This window comes from Ambystoma mexicanum, chromosome 1p (assembly GCF_040938575.1).
Source record: "Ambystoma mexicanum isolate Mex_15411 chromosome 1p, UKY_AmexF1_1, whole genome shotgun sequence".
NCBI lineage: Eukaryota > Metazoa > Chordata > Amphibia > Caudata > Ambystomatidae > Ambystoma > Ambystoma mexicanum.
The window spans coordinates 1,083,108,424-1,083,128,948 of NC_090921.1; the positions used below are offsets into that span (position 1 = coordinate 1,083,108,424).

Genomic DNA, 20,525 nt, shown 5'->3' on the forward strand with positions numbered 1-20,525 from the left:
GCAGACAGGGGGCCTAGCTGTCTCCTCCTGGTCGTGACTGGTGTGGGGAGAAGTGCCCCGGTGGCACCCAGGGGCGGTCTAGCTGACTCGTTCTGCAAGTAATCCATTTCCATTTGGCGTGAGGGTGTTTTGACTTGGCCACGTCCAAACGTCCCTCGCGCCAAATCGACGGCGCCAGAAAGGCATCTGCGCCCAAATGGGTGCGCCAAACCGGCCTGCGCCGAATTGGCGGTGGCAAAAAGGGGTGTGCCGACTCCCTCCTCTCTGTAGTCCAATAGTTTAGATTATAGCGCCACCCGATGGGCAAAATGAAAAATAGAACATCTGGTAAAATGACAATAAAAGTATGAGCCAATTATTAGGGGGCAAAATGGGCCTTTATTGTGCGCTGCAATTGCTACACACTTGTCTACATAATTGGGTCACTACAGATTAGGTTTCCTTACGCAGCTCCCTTTTTGGTGGCTCTTTAAAATGTTTCTGGTTTCAACAGGGTTTTGGTTTCCATGATGCCCCACCATTGGATAAAGGGGATTTCTTGTTCTATACTTTTCTTTTAAATTGAGATTTCAGTTTCAGCCCTTACAGAGATCGTAGAGTTATCTTAAGGTTGTAGTGTGCAAATTGTTTTCAAGGATGTTGTGGGCCTGTTTTCCAAAAACCTCTATTTGTCACCTATAGGGCTTTGAGGGCGATTCGTTTTCTCAATTGAAATGTATTTCATTGATTTTTAGGGCTGCAGAGATGTGGTCATATTTCTTTAAGACACGGATGAGTCCAGTAGCCCTGTTTTGAAGACGGTGTGTTTGTTGTATGCAATGTTTAGGCGCACCCCCATACATGACATTACAACAGTAATAAGCATTGTACTAGCTTTGGTTTGTGGTCTGTGAATAGAAGCAGGAGATGTTCTTGATGTTATGAAGCTGCAGATGTTGACTTTTGGTAAGTGAGTTGATATGTTGCTTGAATGACAGATTGGAGTCGAAGACTATTTTCAGGGTTTTAGACAACATTACCAGGGTAATTTTTTTGGTTTTTTGGGGGGCGGGGGAATAAAGGCAATTATTTTTCATTTGACAGAATACTTTAATATGAACATTTTTCCACAAAAGAAAACGGTAAGTATAACATAAATCATTGTGTGGTTGTAGTTATAGGCTTATTAATATATTTCAAGCACACAAATGTGCACTTACAATACAATGTCAATCCATTACATTGCTTTACTTATTTTAAGAAGTGAGTTACCTCCTGGAGGAGAGGAAAGCTATGTTTCGCTGGCTTTTTTATTATAGAAAAGCCGTTCTAAAGAAGCATTGTAGGTTTAAAAACGTAAAAAATATGTAAGGGTTTTATATACTTATACCATATTAATACACTTTTAGTAAAGGGAAAATACGTAATTATTTTAACACATTTCAAAAGAGCAACAGTTATACTTTAAGAGAGAACTTTCTACTGGATTTTCGGATGCATTTCCTTTTCAGACAACGCAATTTTGAATAACTGGTAAATAATAGTCCAATTAAGTAAGATACAAACAAAAAAACAAAAGTGAAATGCACTATTTAGCCACTAACTACAAAGCGCACAGACCTTTATAGCAGTAAGGACTGAATTGCCCTAAAAGTTCATGTTTTGTCATCGTACCCAGTAACATCGTAGTCTTTCCTCTGCAGTCACAGAATAACCAGCTCTAAAATATATCCAGTGGATACGCCAAACACTCGTATTTTCTGTTCCTTGCTGTTGTGTTCTATTTTTCCTCCCCCGAGACGTTTGGACTCTAATCTCGAGGCTTCCAATTGAGGATTTTGCTTTTCAAATATATGATCATGGTACTCAGCGCTACGAGTTCCCCGCACACTGTCCCGGTGCTCCTCTGTCCCCAGCACCTTTGCCTGCACTAGGATATATTTAAACGTGCCTTCGGGGTCGATCTCCACCTCGGCGACGGTTTGCAGGGCACCGGCCATAATTACCAGAGTAAGTGAGGCACTTGCAGTGTCACAAGGTTGCACCTGGGACCAAGAAGTATGCCAAGACCAGGTGTCTGTGTGTTTATCTTTTATTAAGGGTTTTACTGCAAAGGTGGCCAACTAGCCAGAATAAAATAAGGGTTAGAAGTGTCTTTCCCTCAAATGAATCTGGTTCCTTCCCCCCTCAAAAACACCCCTGTGTCCAGTGTCTCACCCGTGTTGCGGATGACTAGGCCCGTTTGGCCTTTGGAAAGAAGTCTCATTTTGAGCAGTTCAGAGGGGTTGCCTCAATGCCCCTCATCTCCTCCTTGATGTTGCAGGCTCACTAGTTGCGTGAACCATTCTTCTTCTTGGTCTTTGTCTAGATGCAGAGACCCGTACCCAATGGCTCACTCTAGTGTAGATTCTTGTTAACAGGTGGCTTAGTGGTTATAGCCAGCAAGGAGGGCTAGAAGGTTGTCTCTGGGGTCGAGTTGAATTATATTCTGCTAATTTCTTAAACATTTCTCAGAACTCACTATGCTCCCTGTCCCCAACTGGTACCTCCCGCCACTGTCTGATCCTGCCTTGGCCAAACTGGGCCTGCTGGAACCTGTCTGCTCTCACTGGCTAGGTTTTTTTCCCTCCAGCTGGGCTCTTTCTTGGTCATCTAATATTCCTGTCCAGCTTCCCTCTCTTTCTCAGATGCCCCCCCCCTTGTCTCCTCCACCCCTCCTCGTGGCTCTTCATCTCCTCTTCGTTGTTTGTGTTTCCTTCTCTGTTGAGTCTTTCATGTCACTTTATGGGTCATCCTCCTCCCTTTCCTTGAGTCTCATTAGTTCCTACTGCATACCCTGTATCAATCTCCTGGCTTCATATTATTATCATCTCCTTCCTTCTGGTGTGTTTGCCACCTTCTGCACTCTCTTGATTATTACCACCTCCTCCATCTCTTTCTCTCCCTCTGTTGTCTCTTCCTGTCTGCTCGCCACCTCCTCCTTCAGCTAAACCGCTACTGCTTCCTTCTGGCCACTATTTTCATCTGATTTTATAACCTCCTTTATCTGCTTATCTTCCACCTGCCTCTGTTCACTATCTCCCTCCGATATTACCCTCTCCTCCTTGAGCGACCATGCTTCACTCTCACCCCTCCATCTCGCCAGCCTCTGCTTCTTCCACCTCTCTCCAACATCCAACCTTATCTAAATCCGAGCCCCTTGCTACTACAACTCCCATGGCTGGACTTGCTCTAGGGTCTTTTAAAGTGTACTTTTCCCTCTCTGCATGTGTCTTCCAAAGAGGGCCTTCATGTGCAGGTGTAACGTCTGTGCAGGTTGTGATTGAGTAGCCCCTCCATGTGCATTAGGTTGGCCTTTGGTTTGAGTGCCGGGGTCGAGTCTTTATGTGGCACCACCGCCATCTTGGAGCTTACTCATTCCTGACTGTACTGAAAAGTGACAACTCTAGCACGCAGCTGAGGCCTGCTTTGCAATGTCTAATCACATTGCCCCACTACTGAACCACTGGTTCTGGCACTGCATAGCCATAAGGATAAGTAGCACATTTTTGGGACCATCTACCAGACCGCATATACTTCACTATTGACCTCAACACGTTCTGGTGGTGTTTGAAAACCTGTTTTTTCATAAAGCCCTTTAACTCCCCTTCCTTCTCCATCTCCCTTTAGGAACCTTTTTTCCATTTAACTTGAGTTTGCTTCTCCAGCTGCCCCCTAGCTCCACCCTTTTCTTTTAATATGAAATATTTATTGAAGCATCCGAAAGTTGACGCTACACAAAATCTTATGAATAAATGAGCTAATTTGTTATTTGCTACTGCCTGCTGAATGTCATCCTTTATTCACAAATCAACAAACGTTTGGCTGGTTTTTACAGTCGTTCGAGCATTTAAGGATTTGAATGTGAACCATGATTTAGGAATTTAGATATTCAGGTGCATCGCAACATAATCTCCTGAACCTCTGGTGCAGTGATCCCCACTCAGGAATGCAGGACAACAGTGGAGTCCGAGAAGCCCATGACGGAGTCACCAGGTGGGGTGAATTAAATCTTTTTAATGCCATATCTTACCTATTAATGGGCCCAATTGGAGTGATGCCACCTCAACATGGGTTAAAGAAGGAAAATGTAATTATGTCTAGAGATGTTTCCGAAAATCTGCCTTAAGGCCTTTGCTACTATTTACGACACGCTTTCCTCCTCATTTGAATATTCTGTGTTTATTCAGTATGTGTTCAATTTAACCTACAGTAAGCACTTGTTTGTCATAGTTCATATAAAAATGCAAATGCTTATAGATTACATCATTCAAGTCGCAAGGCTTTGTTGCATCCTAAAAATACAGTTTCCATTCCATGCAAAATGCACTTAGTGAGATGGCAATGTCTTCTTCTTTGGAGCTGCTAAGGCCCTTATGTTAACCTTTATAATGGACGTGTCTCCATTTGTAAGCCTGGAGCATGTTTGTAGACATCCATTTGAATTTCTATGCTCAGTGTAGACAGTAAGATCTAGCTAGATGCACCCAGAGCGAGGCTGGGCTTTTTTCAGAACCTCACGCATTTCATGAATGCTAACCTGGCACACTTTGCTTACATGCAGGTCTTCATTGTGAGCTGGTACCGCTTTTCGACCCTAAGCTCTCACCCAGGAACTTGGTACTAGTTGCTGCCAAGCCAAAGCTGGAGCAAGCGGAAACCACAGTGCCGAACCCAAGATGTCAACACAGCAAGGCCAGTGATCTCTGAACACATTGCCAGAAGAAATGTGATGACTCTAATGATTTCTGCACACACTTTCGGGAACAACATTATCATTTCCAAATCTTTGTATGCACCTTGAGCACCATGGCATACACCTAGGATTGGAGAAATGTGAGTACCTAGTGTTTAAATCTAGCCATAACTTGGGAAGCCATGCCGCTCAAGAACAACCATCACTGCCACAATTGAGTTATTCATAATGAAGTTGCAGTGAGAAGAAAATATCTGCCAAGTCCGATGGATCCTCTCTTTGAACAGTGGAGTGTTGAGAGCCTGTGCACTATTTCAGCAGTAATGCTCTGTGGCATTTAAGCGGCATGCATTGTTTGGTGGTACAAAGAATGGCATTAGTATGTGTTTATTTTGTCTTTATCATTTGGTCAACTAAGAGAGTCCAAGTTTCAAAACTGCAGCAAGCCAACTACAGGCTGATGATAATATAGAGATGAGGGGATAGGAGAACATGGACTGCCTTTTTCTGAAAAATGCCAGGAGACCAAAAAAGGTGTAGTCGTTAAAATATCTTTCAGACTGTTTGAGTTGGGGGCGGGAGATCCTAACTACAATTAAAAGAAGAAACCCACAGCAATTTAATTCCATGCAGCAGATCAACGTTTTCAGTTCCAAATGGCTGTCTCTGACAAAACCATAGCACACCACGCCATTGCCACAACTACCACCCCAGGGCTACGTGTTGATCAAATGTTTTACATGACCCTTGGCGCATTAAAAGTTCAGACCACTGACGCATTGGATAGAGAAGGAGAGACCATCGGCAAGAAGCAAGAAAGTGTAACCGTCTGAGTGGTGATGGGGACACACACCATAAGTGGACCACGTGATAGAACAGCTTCATGAAAAAATTATTCACACAGTGTGGTTTTTAAAAACAAAAACCCTCCACCCAAAAAGTGGAGTCCAAAGGAAGGACATTAAAGAAGCAAAGCATCCAGCAGGCAACGAAGATGCTAAAAATATATCCGGTGCTGAAAGAGCTGGAGGTGCAGAATGAAATGTGTCAATTTTTGATAACTGTACTTCTGATGCTGATGACTGTATAGTTTGAAATACTATTTTTAATCAAGTTTTATTGAATGTAGAATTTTATTTTACTATATCTTTAGCTATGTTGGTGCACACTGGTGTGGTTGGGGGCTCTATTTTAGGAAATTAACTGTTTAGCAGAACATGGTTCAAAAGGTCAATTTGACAGACCAGCAAAATGGCAACGCAGAGTCTCAGCCGACTATCTATCGGTGCATTTGTTGTGCTATACAAGACCACTTTTCATACCATTACATCATATTGTTGTTACCTGTGATTTGTCTTTGACCTTGAAGAAGCTTAAGGGATTTAACCTGCAAAAAACGATTGTGGTCATTCATTCCTGTCCTTCTTGCATGGACCTCACTTGAGTTTGGGGTCTCTGAACTGGCAGCGTGTATTCTTGCATTAAGCCTTAAAAATATTTGTAATTGAGAAAGGCAACATGGATTTTAAATTTTGATCAGTCTAATCCTGAAGTTTTGAAAAATGTTCCTGTGTCTAGACTTGTGAACTCTTGTTAAACAACAAACGTGAAATATCAGCCCATCTTTCCCGGTTGAAAAGTACTTTTAATGATATTGTTTTTATAGTGTTTGCTAGTGCAGGAGCGTCAGGAGGATGGTAGGGGAGTTGAAAGTTTTGATGTTGTCAATTGTAGCCCATGTCCAGCTGGAATTTTCACAGCTGAAATGGTAGAGCCTGCACATAATCTCTACTTTGTGATAGATGACTGCTGCCCAGGTTAGTGGTCCTGAGCTGAAGGCAAAGGTCCCCAAGCTCAAAATAGAGCCCGCTAATAAGGGCTTGAATGTTATTGGAGCTTTTGCAGGAGTTGCAAGTAACTCACCTGTGGCTTCCAGTCACAGAGCGTGTCCATGTTTTCTTCCCTGGTGCTCATTGGGTACACATCACAAAGGGAATCTTCGAGTGCATACTTTGATATAAAGTAAGAACCTGTATTCCAAGCTTACTGATTGGCTAGAGAGCTGGAAACAGTGAGATCAGTAGGGAAGCATGCAGTGCAAGCTTCTACTGCTGATTAGAGCCTGCAACCTAGTGTCTAATGAGAAGAAAACATTCTATTAAAGCTTGGATACTGTTTGGATTCGAGCACCAAAAGAATATCCTCTTGACTCTACCCATCATCTTTGTAAAAGGAAACTCAATAAACCCTTGCATATTGTAGCTACTTAATATACACTGCAAGGGTTTTTGCCATCCTAGATAAAGTGGCCTATGCCTGCTTCAAATAGTCTTCAGTCTCCATGTGACCTGTACCTGCAATGGACATCTGTCATCCTTGTGCACTCCTCCTTAGAAACCATTCAGTCAAATGTGGAAGCATAGTAAAATGCAATTGTATATCCTTTGACATATCAGGAAGTCAGATAATGAAAGGTTGGCTTTTGGTGGTGCCGTTATTTGTTTTGACTGTACGGCCACCATTTGGGAATGCAAAGTGGTCAAAGTTAGAAGTAGGTAGTTTGACGTTGCCATTCCGGTTCAGTTGCAGGAGCTATTCCCCACTTCTGGCTGGTGCCCCTGTGTTATAGGGTGTGGCATAGTTCTTGGTTGGTCGCTTCAGGGGAATGGGAATTTACTCCATTTATGGCAGCACCATTTCTTTGAGAAGAGTGTAGGTAAGCACTCTGGCATCTTTCCCCCACCACGTATGCTGGTCAATCGTCAAACCTTATCACAGCTCAGCCAGCTAGTACCCACTACCCCCTGCCCACTCAGGAGTAACACCTGCTCGAAAGAATAGATCAAGTGAGCCACCTGCAGTAGTGCTTCCAGATGGCACCTTTACTAATACTCACCAAAAGGTCCCCCTACACCGAGGTTCCCAAGTTGGGTAAGCAGGAAATTACCTCAGGCCATGCACTGATGGAACGACCCTGTATAATTCTTGCTATGGCTTTCAATGATCAGTGTTAGAAGACGCTTGAGACCATCCACATTTGTGCTTGGTACTTGTAATTGGATTCAAGAGTGTTTCTCTAATAAAGTTTCTGACGTCTTATTTTGGAGATTGTAACAAGTGTTTATTGATTTTGCCGACAACTGTTACAACCTACAGAGGTCTTTTTCAAGGCTGGCTATTGACAATGAGTACAATCAATTTTACATATGTCCTCAATGTTTGTGTTATCCCATCAGTGTAAGTAATTATAGGTAAGATACACGCATTACTAAAGAACAGAAGGATTGGCAATGAGGAGTCAGTTGTGTGCGCCAGTGTCATGTGGGGAGGGAAGGAGAGAGGAGAAAAATGATTGACGTTGGATATCGAACCCCCTGGAGGAGGGCAGGGAAGTGTCCTAAATAAAATAAGGAAAAGGTGACCTGGGCTTACCAATTGGGTTATAAAAGACTTTTAAATGTGTCTTGGTGTGAACTGGGGAGGTGCGCCTACAGTTGATCTTGTTGGTAAGCCAAAGTCCTCGGTGGAAGAAGAGCATGTGCGGGACAAGCGGAGGTAAGTGTGTAAGAACCATGTTGGGTGTTAGGAAGGGTCAGAGCAGTGGGCGGAGGTCCTTATGCAAAGAGGGGATGTGTGTGGTGTGTAGTCCGGAGGCTAACAAGGTGGTGCCTCCAAAGGTGCAGGTTTATTATTCAATAATTATACAGTGGCTGAGGCAAGGCGCAGGGAGCAGTGAGTGACCTACGAAGTATGTTGAGTGGACATGGCTCAGGTGGTGGTCATCTAGGTGGTCGAAGTTGTATATGGTAAGATTTAAAACCGTGCCTAAGTTGCAAGTGACCTGGGAGCTGTATGCCGCTGGTAGAGGAAGGGTGCACCGGATAACAGTGCAATGATGACCTGCACGAAATGAAGGCTGCCCCTATGCGAGGTGTGGTTGGTGACTATAGATCAGGAGGTAGTCATCTTGGTGGTTGGAGTTGTGTATGGTAGTATTTATGATAGGTACAGAGCCCACACTGCACGTGACCTGAGAGCAGTGCGCCGCTAATAAAGAAAGCGTGTGGCAGATATGGGTGCAATCACCTATCTGAAATTTAGGCTGTCCGACGTCGGACCAGATGTCATGGGAGCCGTGATAATGACTGAGTGCTTCGCCTGCTAGTGGATGCAATCCGCCTTCAAAGAATGCAAGGTTGGATCGAAGACAATCAATTCCGAATACAGCGGTCAGGGTGCTGTACGTATATAAACGGCACCTAACCAAGGAAAATGTCGAGACCGGGGGATCCGGCGGACAGAATTAGTGGCGTGTCACAAGTAGGAAGTGCGAGGAGTGCAAGCAACCTGATGTGGGTTGGGAAAAAAACTGGGGACCGGTCCTAGAATATTTGGGAAAGTGCTTGATATTTAATAAACTGGGAACTCCAGTCCTAGAATATTTGGGAAAGTGCTTGATTTCCGTGGGAGTGTAAATTTGGGGACATGTCACCCGACCTTTTCTTAGGAGACTTTATCATTGGATACCATGATACTTCTATGCTGCAAAATGAAGGTAGATATTACAATGCATTGGAAAAAAGGATCTGGAATGCTTCTGGCAAATAGTTTCGTCAGGCTTGTACTCAAAAAGAGATGTTGAAATAATTTCAATGAGTGAGGAAACGTGTACACTATGTCAGGGGAAAATATGGAATAATTAAATACATTTTGATGAATCCTTATATACATTTATCTAAATGTGTTGAAACCTTTGAGAGAGCTGTATGGGTGTGTGGCTGCTTGTGTGGATGCTGTGTATGTGTGTATGAAGCCCTGATTGAGAGCTCTGTGTAAAATAATAAGTGTCATTCCGTGATGGAAAGACACTTGTACTATTTTACACAGAGCTTGCAGTCAGGCCCTGAATGTGTGTGTCTGTGTAAGTTTTCTGGTGGGTCTCTTGTATGATTGAGAGAGCTGTATGGGTGCCTGGCTGCCTTTGGGAATGCTGTGAATGTGTTTATAAATGTGTGAATATGTGTTCTGGTCGGTGCTTAGTGCATGATTGAAAGAAGCTGTGTGAGTGCTTGAGTGCATGTGTCTATATGAATGTGTGTGCATGCATTAGTAAAGTGTTCTGCTGGGCGCCTTACGAATGAATCATTCAAACAGCGCCCAGCAGAACACTTATTCAGGTAGATGCACATATTCATATATACCTACACAAAAGCAGAGATACATCCATTTACAAACAAAACATAAGTGCGTGCATACAAATTGATACACAAACATTTTGTGCATGTATACTCTAATAACGCTGCACCAATACTTATACTCAAGTGACTGGAATCATGTTGCAACACTACTTATACGCACACATGCGTAATGCACAATATCCTTATGTTGCTGATGTATTCAATTATTTGATGTTTTTATGTTAATGTGTGAGATAAGGTTACCATGAAGTTTGATTTTAAAATATTTTTATAAATGGATTGATATTACATTTTTATGTAACCTTAACTTTATTATTTCTAATGTTTGTAGACTTAGGTTTTTGTTAGTTTGTGTGTAAAAAAAAAAGTAAATAAAAGAAATCCAATCTCACTTTTTGTAATGGTTTTGTAATTTTTTTAAAAGCCTTTTTTAATGTACTACTACATTTTGTACATTATGTGGTATAATGTATTTAATTGAACAATATTAATGTTTTCTGTAATTGTGTTTTTGTTTTTTATGTAGTTGGGTAAAATCTAAATTATTAATATTTGTGAAAATATACATTTTATTTTTGTGATGGGTCCCACATCAGCTCTTACAGCTATCCTTTACCTCCAATGTTAAGAACTTTTGTAAAAAAGTCCAATAAAAAAAACAAATTTGAAAAATTAGATATCAAAAGAAATGGGAATCAGCAGAATGTCGTTAATATGGTTAAAATGCTTTCTAGCACAAAAAACCAGAAACAACGTGGCTAAACCCTTTCAACGCAACACCCTGCTGAACAATCTGCAGAGTTCCACAAGGCTCATCACTCTCTACTACTCTTCAACATCTACATGACCCCTCTCATCAAAAGACATGGTCTTACTTGATACAACTACGCAGACCACACACAAATCATCTTCAAAATCAATACTACTGAAGAACAAGACCCAACCCTTATCAAATACCTCACAGAAATAAACCTTTGGATGAGTACCAACAGCCTTAAACTCAACCCGAACAAAACGGAAATCATTATCACGCCAAATGACCCGTCGAACAACGACTGCATTCCATGGCCTACCACAATGGGAAATCAACCAGAACCTTCCAAAGTGGTTAAAACCCTCATAATATGAATGGACAACGATTTAACACGCAAGTCAACGTAGTAGTAAAGAAGTGCTTCTTCCACCTGCACACAATCAAGTAAATGCTACCTTTCTTTACCTTCCCACATAGAACACTCGCCATCATCTGCCTTGTCATGTCAAGAATAGCCTACACTAACAGCATCCATCTTGGAATGCCGGACTTCCTTATAAAAAAAAACTACAGCGAGTACAGAACACAGCAGAAAAAATACTCCTCAGACTCACTAAGAGAGAACACATCACACCAACACTGAAAACCCCATATTGACTACCAGTCAAAAAATGTGTTTCTTCAAAACACTGCATAACCCACAGTGTAATCCATGGCCAAAGACCTGAATTCATACAGTGAAGAAATCGTCATCTACGCACCAAACCGAACACTAAGGTCCAACAACGACATTCGTCTCGAACCAATACAATACTCAAAGCAGAGATTTGGTGAATCAGCATCTCCTGCATCTCGGGAAACCTTTGGAACTCACTCCCGAAAAAAGTACAAACAACAGAAGACAACCTAAAATTCTGAACATTACTAAAAACATGGCTCTTTAACTCACCAACCTGAAGAGGAAACAGTCAAAGGGAGACAGCCAACACAACATAAGAGAAACAGCCAAAACCTAACAAACTGAATCCTAGATGCCCCAACGAAATAAAGCATTTGAACACAAACCACCATAGAAGGATCTGAACCCTGCCAGACCAATGTAACCACTGCACAGAAGGGCACAGATTACTTACATCACTAAATAAGCCTACTAAAAATGTTCCAGTATCCTGCATACTCACCGCCAAACACTAACTAAAACACACACATACCTCCATGGCAGCAGAAACCTACAACCACTACAAAATGCATACACTGCAACACTGAACTAAACACACTACAGAAAACTAAACCAATTACGCCCAAATCATCCCACACACACACTTGTACAACAAACGCCACCTCACCTGTATCAACTAAAAACAAACCCAACACACGGATCATTTTTTCTGAACTGAAATTACCAACAGCACATCACGGCTCTCTAGCGCTTTCCCCTTTCTATCCCACTAACTAAGCCTTCCCAGCCCTCCTTCCTTTTTAGATCCGTCAGAGTGCCTGGAAACCATGAAAAGGGTAGTGGTGCGCAGTATAAATAACAATAACCCAAATCATTTTTTTTTTAAATGTGAAAGGATTAAACATTGAATGAAATGTTTACTGTTAATACATCATGAAACAAACCATGACATTTTAAAATACAACACTACTAGATAGGTAAAACATATATGCATGTAATTCATATACAACACTTCTATTAAAAAATAAAATAGCATGTTTTTTGCATTAACATCAAATTATAAAAACAGTATATACATAAACACTTAAATTATGCATATACAACACATACAAATAAAACTTACACTAAACAAGAAAAAAAATATTACAGCATAATAGACTATTTAGTAACATGTGTTTCAACCAATAACATCAGTATACACACACAACGTATACCATTTACAAAGTTAGAACATTTCAATTGCATAAACAAAAATACAAACATCAATTTCTACTAAAAAATAAATGTAAATGGTAACAAAAGCAACACAAACAAATGTTCATAAAACAAATTACATCACCGTTGCTATCAAAGTTACAACCCAAGCTAAATATTACAAAACAAAAACAGGGTGAGTTAAGGTTACGATATTTGATTTTAATATAACATTTTTATAAATGTATTGATAATATGTTTCTGTTGTTACCTTAACGCAATTTTTTCAATGTTTGTAGACTGTTTTATGTTTGGTATGTAGTCGAGATCGATCCACATCAACCCACAAAGCAAACACAGAGCCCTGCATACCATGCCACCACCGCTGTACAATTTATTGAGCATCAATTCATGCTACTATTAGTTTGACAAGGCAGCCCTTGATAACCGCTTGTCCGAACGCCTGATCTGCATGTCCAGGGGGATGCCGCCTTTAGTGCACCATGAAGGTTGTAGGAGACGCCCAAGTGGCTGCTCCGAAGATGTCATGGATCGAGGCCCTTTTTGCCTATGCCCATGATGTGGCCATAGATCTTGTTGAACCACCCTCGGTACTGATAGTCATTGATGTTCTCAATATCCTTGACCATGCCTGGGCACCAATATTTTTCCCTCAGTCTTCATACTTGGCCAAGGTGTTGCATATCGACAATGGCAGTATGAGTTTTTCTCTTCTCCTCAGAAGTAGTTGAGATTCTAATAATTGTTTAAACAACTATCCAGAAACAAAGAAGTTTATTTTCCAGGTTCTTCTTCGATGGCTCCGTCCGCAAGTGTTTTTCTTGCTATGTGTTAAGTAATTTTGCGAAAGCCATGACTTCTTCGTTTGATAAATCACTCACCTCCATGTGGTACCCAACCCACAGACACTGGTTTCTACTCTCACAGTTGAAGAGAATTCACTATGTCTACCTTAATGGTGTCAATTCCTCACCCCACTGCCTTGTCTTGTGCAGTAACCACATTTTCTTTCAATTTTGGCTGATAAATGATCTATAAACTTCACATAATATGTAGCCAGGCCGCTAAATGGACATAAGTGTTTCTTTAGTGGATGGACTGTTCTCTTTTGATTGGGATTCACCAGGCTGGTTTTGGGCTGTACAGCTGCCTCCGAAAGGATGTGACCAAGTATTCCACATGTCAGAACAGGCACTTCATCCGATGCAGGGTAGTCCACCCATGTGATTCCTGTGAAATTCTTGCTCCGATGTATGATCATGTACCTCCGCCCTGGTCCCATGGAACAGGGTCTCATCTAGAAAATAGGCCACATTTGCGATATTCTTCAGCAGATGTGTAAATCGACCTTTGCAACACTGAAGCTACTACTCTGCCCTGCATTTCCTTGCAATTTAAATATCTTTTTATTGGCATGTACTTAAAAGCAATATGTAGACACATTTACAAACAGAAATTCAGTTTCATAGTCCCATATTGTTAATTGTCTAAATGAAGGGCACTCTCTTAGATGATGATGATGTCGCTGCTGCAAAACCATCTATTACGGCTGCGTAATCTATTTTCCAACTATTTCTTTCTTATTTGAAATTATACCAAGAGCCAATATCGCTTCTGCTAGTAAGCGCACTGCTCATTTGCTCCAGGGGAAGAATGAAAGAGGGGTATGGAAGGGAGGGGAGGAGTAAGGCGGTGGGAAAATAAGAGGGCAGTTGGAATGTATATTAGGTAAGGCTAGGTTACATGGTCAGTACCAAAATGTTCCTTGAAGCTACTTCAGAGTGCTGTAGGCGAAGACAAGAGAAGCAGATGAGGTGAAACAGTCATGTTGCTTTATAATGTGGGTCCCTAGACAAACTATAACAATATTTGCCAAATGTTGAGACTGTCGAGATGGGCCCAGTGCCCTAACTAAGGCTTGGGCGCATCTGGATCAGGGAAGATTGGCTGGAGACCAAGAAAGCAGGCAGAGACTCGGGCTGATTTTCAAAGTCATCTTTTTATTCTTCTCAGCAAACCAGGAAACAGCAGACGGCATACATCAGGCGCTCCAACAATAATCAATTGAGCTCTGAATTCAGCCCCCTTATATACTGTTTCAAAGCTGGTTTAATTTCATAAATAATACACAAACCCTTTCTATTGGTCTTTATAATTAAAGACAAACCCACATATGCCTGTGGTTTGTTGGCTTAACTGCCACTCACAAGGTACTCATGTCATAACAAAACCAAACAATTCTAGATACAACTGCCTCCAGTGAACTTTCCATGAACTGTTTATAAAAAAATTATTGAATTACATCATAATGACTATGAAATTCAACCATTTTGTATTTCTAGAAACCATTTTAGGATCTGCCTGTCTGTCTCATTCTGAATGCCTGATTATTACAAAATGGTTGCACAATCTATTTCTGATCAGAACTTGGCTCCCGTTGAGTTTCGTGTCTAGAATTTTGGTATCTATAATAAATGTATGCTATCTAACATGCCCTCTGCTGCTCAAGGAATTCTGACCCTAAAAATGTATGCCGCCCTACAATGTTCTTGTTTTGCCCTTTTAGGCACTATAATTCTAATTTTCGCAATACTGGAATTATTGATCAATCATACAAGTTATCTACATTCAGTTTGAGGGGCGCAGGGTCTACCTTCTGTAGACTCCCCCCCTCTGGATTGTATTTAGTCAGTCACTTACTCAATACACACCACTACACCCAATGTCCACCCTCCTCACATTTCAGTGTACCTACACATCTCTGTCCTAATCCTTTTCTTTGAGACAATTTATTTCACTATGGCAGGTATCCTAAAACATTTTCCCAACTTCATTACTAACATATTATATTTTCCTAATCTAAACATGTATGTATCCTTAAAGAACACCTTTGTTCACTTTTATCTGAGTCCCACCTCCATTATCCAGTTTAATTTTACACTAATTATACATCAGGTCATTTACGGCCACTATGAGAATCAAGAGAAGGTTTTACTTTCAGGAAACCCACCAGCCCATTTGCTCACATTTGTTCACGTTTGGCTTATACTCCATTTTTTTTCCTTACTCCCAATCCATAACATGTTCCTTGTTCACCATGCACATTTACTCAAATGTATTTTCTTTTCTTCTTTATTTTATCGCCACATCTTCCATCCGCCTCATCTTGGTTCGGTATCCATGGACCGTCTTTGTCCAATTGAATCGGTCCTTTTTTTGGGCTGCTTTGCAGCAAGTCTCTGGGCCCTTTATTTCAAAGGCCAGTCGTTTCATTCTTTTTCTTTTTTCCTCTCTGTATTTTTTATGACAAAATACTTCAACAGTTCTGAAATTAAGCATGGGGTCATTCAACCACTTCTTTGGGGATCCAAGGATATAGGAGTTGTTTCCGGAAAACTTTATGGGCATTTTGCCTGGGTCCCTCAACCATTCTCTCTGCTCATAGGGTCGAGTGCTGTCAATCTCTTGATGTATACTTCATTTGTTCTGTCTGCCTGTAATACAAAACAGAACGAGTTTCCTTTGAAAAATAAGTATGTTTCTATCATCAATACTTTTCTTCTCAACCCAACCCTTAAGAAACCTACTGTTGTGTGTCTGACAAACATTCCTGCCTTCTAAACAATCTCTATCATATATTACATTCAAACATCCCTACCTCCTAAACAAACTACTTTCTCTGTATACATGTTTGCTTTTTCTCTGTATACATGTTTGCTTTTTCTCATATGCATGCTGTCTTTTTGCTGCGACCTGGTTTGTTTTTAGTAAACACTTTCACCTGTGTCTAGTATTTGCCCTTCTTTTCTATGGCCTTTCTTTTTTATCACAAAATATGTCCTTTCAGAGGACATGTTTTTTCCCTTAAGTCGACATTTTCAGACTAGGAATTCAAAAAATAATAAAATAATAAACAACAAACAACATAACAAATTTTTAAAAAACCATTAAAACAAGGAACGTATCTTTGTGTACTGCTCTCCTTCTGCTCTCCTTCTGTCTTCTTGGCGCATCCGAGGACCATGCAGGCGCAGGATCTTGCTTTCTGCAGAAAACCGAAATAGAGGCAAAAGTCATTCAGGGGCTGGCAAGGGGGTCAGGTTTCTTCCTAACATAAACCCTTACACCCTGCTGTCTATAAAAAAAAAGATGTTTGCTAAAATAATTTCTTCTAGTATTCTTAGCTCTCTGTCTACAGGATAGCCTTTCTTGTGGGCTGTTGGTGCACATTAACAAACAACTTTCCACACTTAAGTCACACTCAGGCCTGTACTCTACTTTTTTCTGCTTATCTGAACGTTCTTTTTCTGCTTTGCTGAACCTTCTTCTTTCCTTCGCCATCCTCCTTTCGACCGCGTAGGGCCGTGGTAATTTCCTTTCTCTTTGCCTTGATCCTATTAAAATACAATAGACATATTTCTCCGCATGTCGCATTCTGCCTCTATCGCCTGCTGCTCCTGCTTACCCTACATTAATCTAGCCTACCCCTGTTTTTCTGGAATCTGGTACAGATTCTTACTACGTGCCTCCAAATTTTAACACAAGACACTCATCATTTTGCCTATTCTAAAAATTTCCTATATTTCTGCCAAATCTATCTTTTTTGGCATTCTGCCGATTATCAAACATTTAAAAAGGTTACCCACCTTTTATCTGACGTCTTCTATGTCCTGCGTTTTCAGAGGTGGCCATGCTTGCATCTATATGCTACTCTTTGCTCACACCTGTTTGCACCTATCTCAGGAAAAAGGCTACATAAATGAAACACTGTATCCCTAACTGCCTTTTTTCTTTCTGTACTCACCTGGGTCATCTTACCCAATAATGATCAACAGTGTGTCCTCACACTGTGGTGTGAACCAGTACCCACCTCTTTCTTCTCTCCCTATTCACCAGTACTCATCTTTGTCATGGTATAATGTATCTTCCCCTATTTAAGGCCATGCAGATCTTCTTCCCGTGTTCAAAAAAGGTCCATGATCTTCATCTATAAAATATAAACCAACACCATTATATTCATTCAAATAGTATTGTTTGCCTTACACTCATATATTCTTTGGATCAGTTCTATGCAAAATTCTCTTAAATAATAAGAATGATCTTGCCCCCATCATACTCCTTGGTCCTCTATTAATCAGATTAACGTTTTTATTAAAATACACAACATTTTTCAACTATGGCCAGCAACCTTAATTGGTGCTATTTATGTTTTCAAATTTGGATTCTTAACTTATGTTAAGCTTTTTATTACTTTAATATCCATTCATTCATCCAATCATTTCTTCATTCATTTTTCCATTCCTTCATTTTTTTATTTTTTTATTTATTTCACCTTATTGATGTCAGTTTTTTAACTGAGCTTCTTATTCCTATACTGTTTAAGGTCAATCATTTATTTTTCATCTTCCCACTATTCATTTTTCTGGACCCATGCCATAAGGGCCCATAGTCCACCAAACATATGGCTCTCTCTCCAAGCCTTCCTGAAATTATACTGAATGCTGCTACGTTATTGCCACATGCAATAAGATCTTTCCTTTTTCTCTTTTTCAGTGTGTGATGCTCTCAAAGAAACACCACTTCATCCTTTGTTAAGCCTCATCTAGATATGTCGTCATCAGTGATGTCAATCAACCTAGATCCTTTCATGAAAACCATTACTGTCCTCCATGGTCCGCCCTGTTTGTCCATTCCCTTGATCATTTGCCGTTTTTCATTATACTATGGCTGTTTCTAATTTTATGGGGGTTCTCTGTCCCCCATCTTTAATCCATAGGTATCCGTGGTCTGAAACTGAATTCATCAAATATTCTCACCACTTTTCTCCACTAGGCCACATAGCCATGTGTAGCACTATGCTCATTTTAAAATACCAAAACCTCTGGTTTCACCAGAAACACCTCACAGAGCCTCTTGCCCTGTGCACACTACTATGAATTCACCCACATTCATACGGTGCATTGAAAAAAGTGGAACACACTGTCCCTTGATCCTCATGAAAAATCATCATGTTAAACCTGGTCATCTACTCCCTTCTTAAATCTTTGCCACTAATATAACAAAAGATCTGCCATAACTCATTCTCCTTCAGAGGCTGATGACTCATTAGCAAAGACACCCCATTTATAGTTTCAAAAGAACCCTCAATCTTCTGATAACTATTTAACACCTTTCTGCCTTCATCGCATAAACACGCAGTCCCAGTGTCCATTAATAAAACAACAAATGTTCTTCTCCCCTGCCTTATTGATTCTTGACACCGTTTGCGGCCTAGTGTCACTAATAATTCTGAATATATCAAGTTGCCTTGTGAGCTGCCCTACTGTGGGTTCATGCATACCCCTGTTCCTATAAAATGATTTCTTTCTTCCATACTGGCACCTTCAATCCTGGCTGTCAATATTTATCTTGTTTTGCATGTCTCTGAATCTGCATAGGGGCGCAATGCATTTTCCCTCTGCAGTGAGTCAGTTTTGCACTTTTCCTGGCTGCTGTGCCTGTTGCACTCTCAGCGCTTATGTCTGATATAATGTCGGATCCTGGGCAAACTCGTCCTTAACTTGTGAGCTAACTACTAGGGGGTGTGCTGTCCCCCCCTCTTTACTAAAAGGTCACCTTCTAGGTCGGTCTGGTCATGTCAGAGGCTCTGGCATCCTTGGTTTAGGTAGGCCCAGGTACGACGTCTCACTTTTTTCTGTCTGAGAACACCCCTTCCCTCGGGATCAGATGCATCAGCGCCCTGCTCCCCTTGAAAGGTTTCCCCCTTTTGGTCTGACATATCTTGTCCCTAACTAGTGCGGCTGTCACCTTTCTAGTCTCTTTCTAATCTCTGTTTAACGTCAGCCTGTCCAAAGACAATGGTCTAATGCTTGAAGCAGACCAGGCATATCTCTTGAGATTTGTTCAATCTGCATATCCTCTGCTTTTATATGTGTGTACACTGCGCTGTTATCTCATACATTTAATGCACAGGAGGAGTTCTTCTGACTCGCCACTTGGCATATTTACAATTCTGCATATTCTTGGTTTTTACATGCGCGTGGTGTGGCTTTTCATTCCACATGCCCTGTACATAAGATGTGCCTTTCCCTTTTGACCTCCCTGCATACTTTGATTATCATTCGGCATTATTCTGAAACCTGCCTTTATTTTTTTCTGCAACCCATCTCTTTCTCCATTCACATTCCCTTGTCTTTTGGCACAAAACTCGTTCCTCCTTAATACTTGGCGCTGATTACTCGCCTGTGAAATACCCACTTGCTGACCGCATTCCCAAATCCTCCTTGATTTATCAAAATATGCCTTGAAGAGACGGAATTTCTTCTGAGTTACCATTGTGTCCTTGAGTTTCCCTAGCATTGCTTTTCTTACTCTTTTATTCTTCTTTCAGCAGCCTATAATACTGCGCGAAAGTGAACAATTTTTTATTCATGACCTCGCTTTCCACTCCCACTAGCTTCCCAAATGCCTTCATATCTATTTCAAATAGCCTCTGCCATAAAGCGTGGTGAAATAGAATTACTGTTCCCACTCTCGCTTTTTGCATTGACAAAAAATCTCAACATTTCTAAACATAAACACGCAAATCTCTGCCCTTTCTATTTTTTCAAATAGGGCCAGCTATTCTATTTTTTCAGATAGGACCACCTCACCCTCTCTTCCCCCCAGGTTAAGCTAATTCCAGCACTGCCACCCACCTTCTCAGTTATCCGACTCATGATGCTTTCCCGCCACTTTCTCACCCCCCCCCACCCTTTGGCTGACTCGCACCTCGACACAGCCCTTTCCATGCTCCACTCTGCTATATCTGATACTCTCAATGTTCTTGCCCCTGTCATGAGGATCCGCTTGAAGCCCAAAGCCAAGTGCAATTCCTGGTACGACTCAGACCTCGTCACCCTCAAACGCAAGTGCAGGGTGGCTGAGCGGAAATGACGTGCTTCTGGTACATCTTCTGAAAAACTG

The 20,525-nt window shown here is 41.2% G+C and overlaps 1 protein-coding gene across 9 annotated transcripts in view; it reads left to right on the plus strand.

Annotated features, from left to right (window-relative positions):
• Positions 1-10,303, plus strand: part of METTL25B (methyltransferase like 25B) — a 278,862-nt gene extending 268,559 nt beyond the window's left edge. For all 9 annotated transcript variants that reach the window (XM_069604626.1, XM_069604622.1, XM_069604619.1 and 6 more), the window contains one exon: positions 4,583-10,303. In XM_069604626.1, the coding sequence (XP_069460727.1) occupies positions 4,583-4,728 (146 nt within the window). In that variant the 3' untranslated portion in view covers positions 4,729-10,303. The remainder of the gene's footprint in view (positions 1-4,582) is intronic.
• Positions 10,304-20,525: the final 10,222 nt, after the last annotated feature.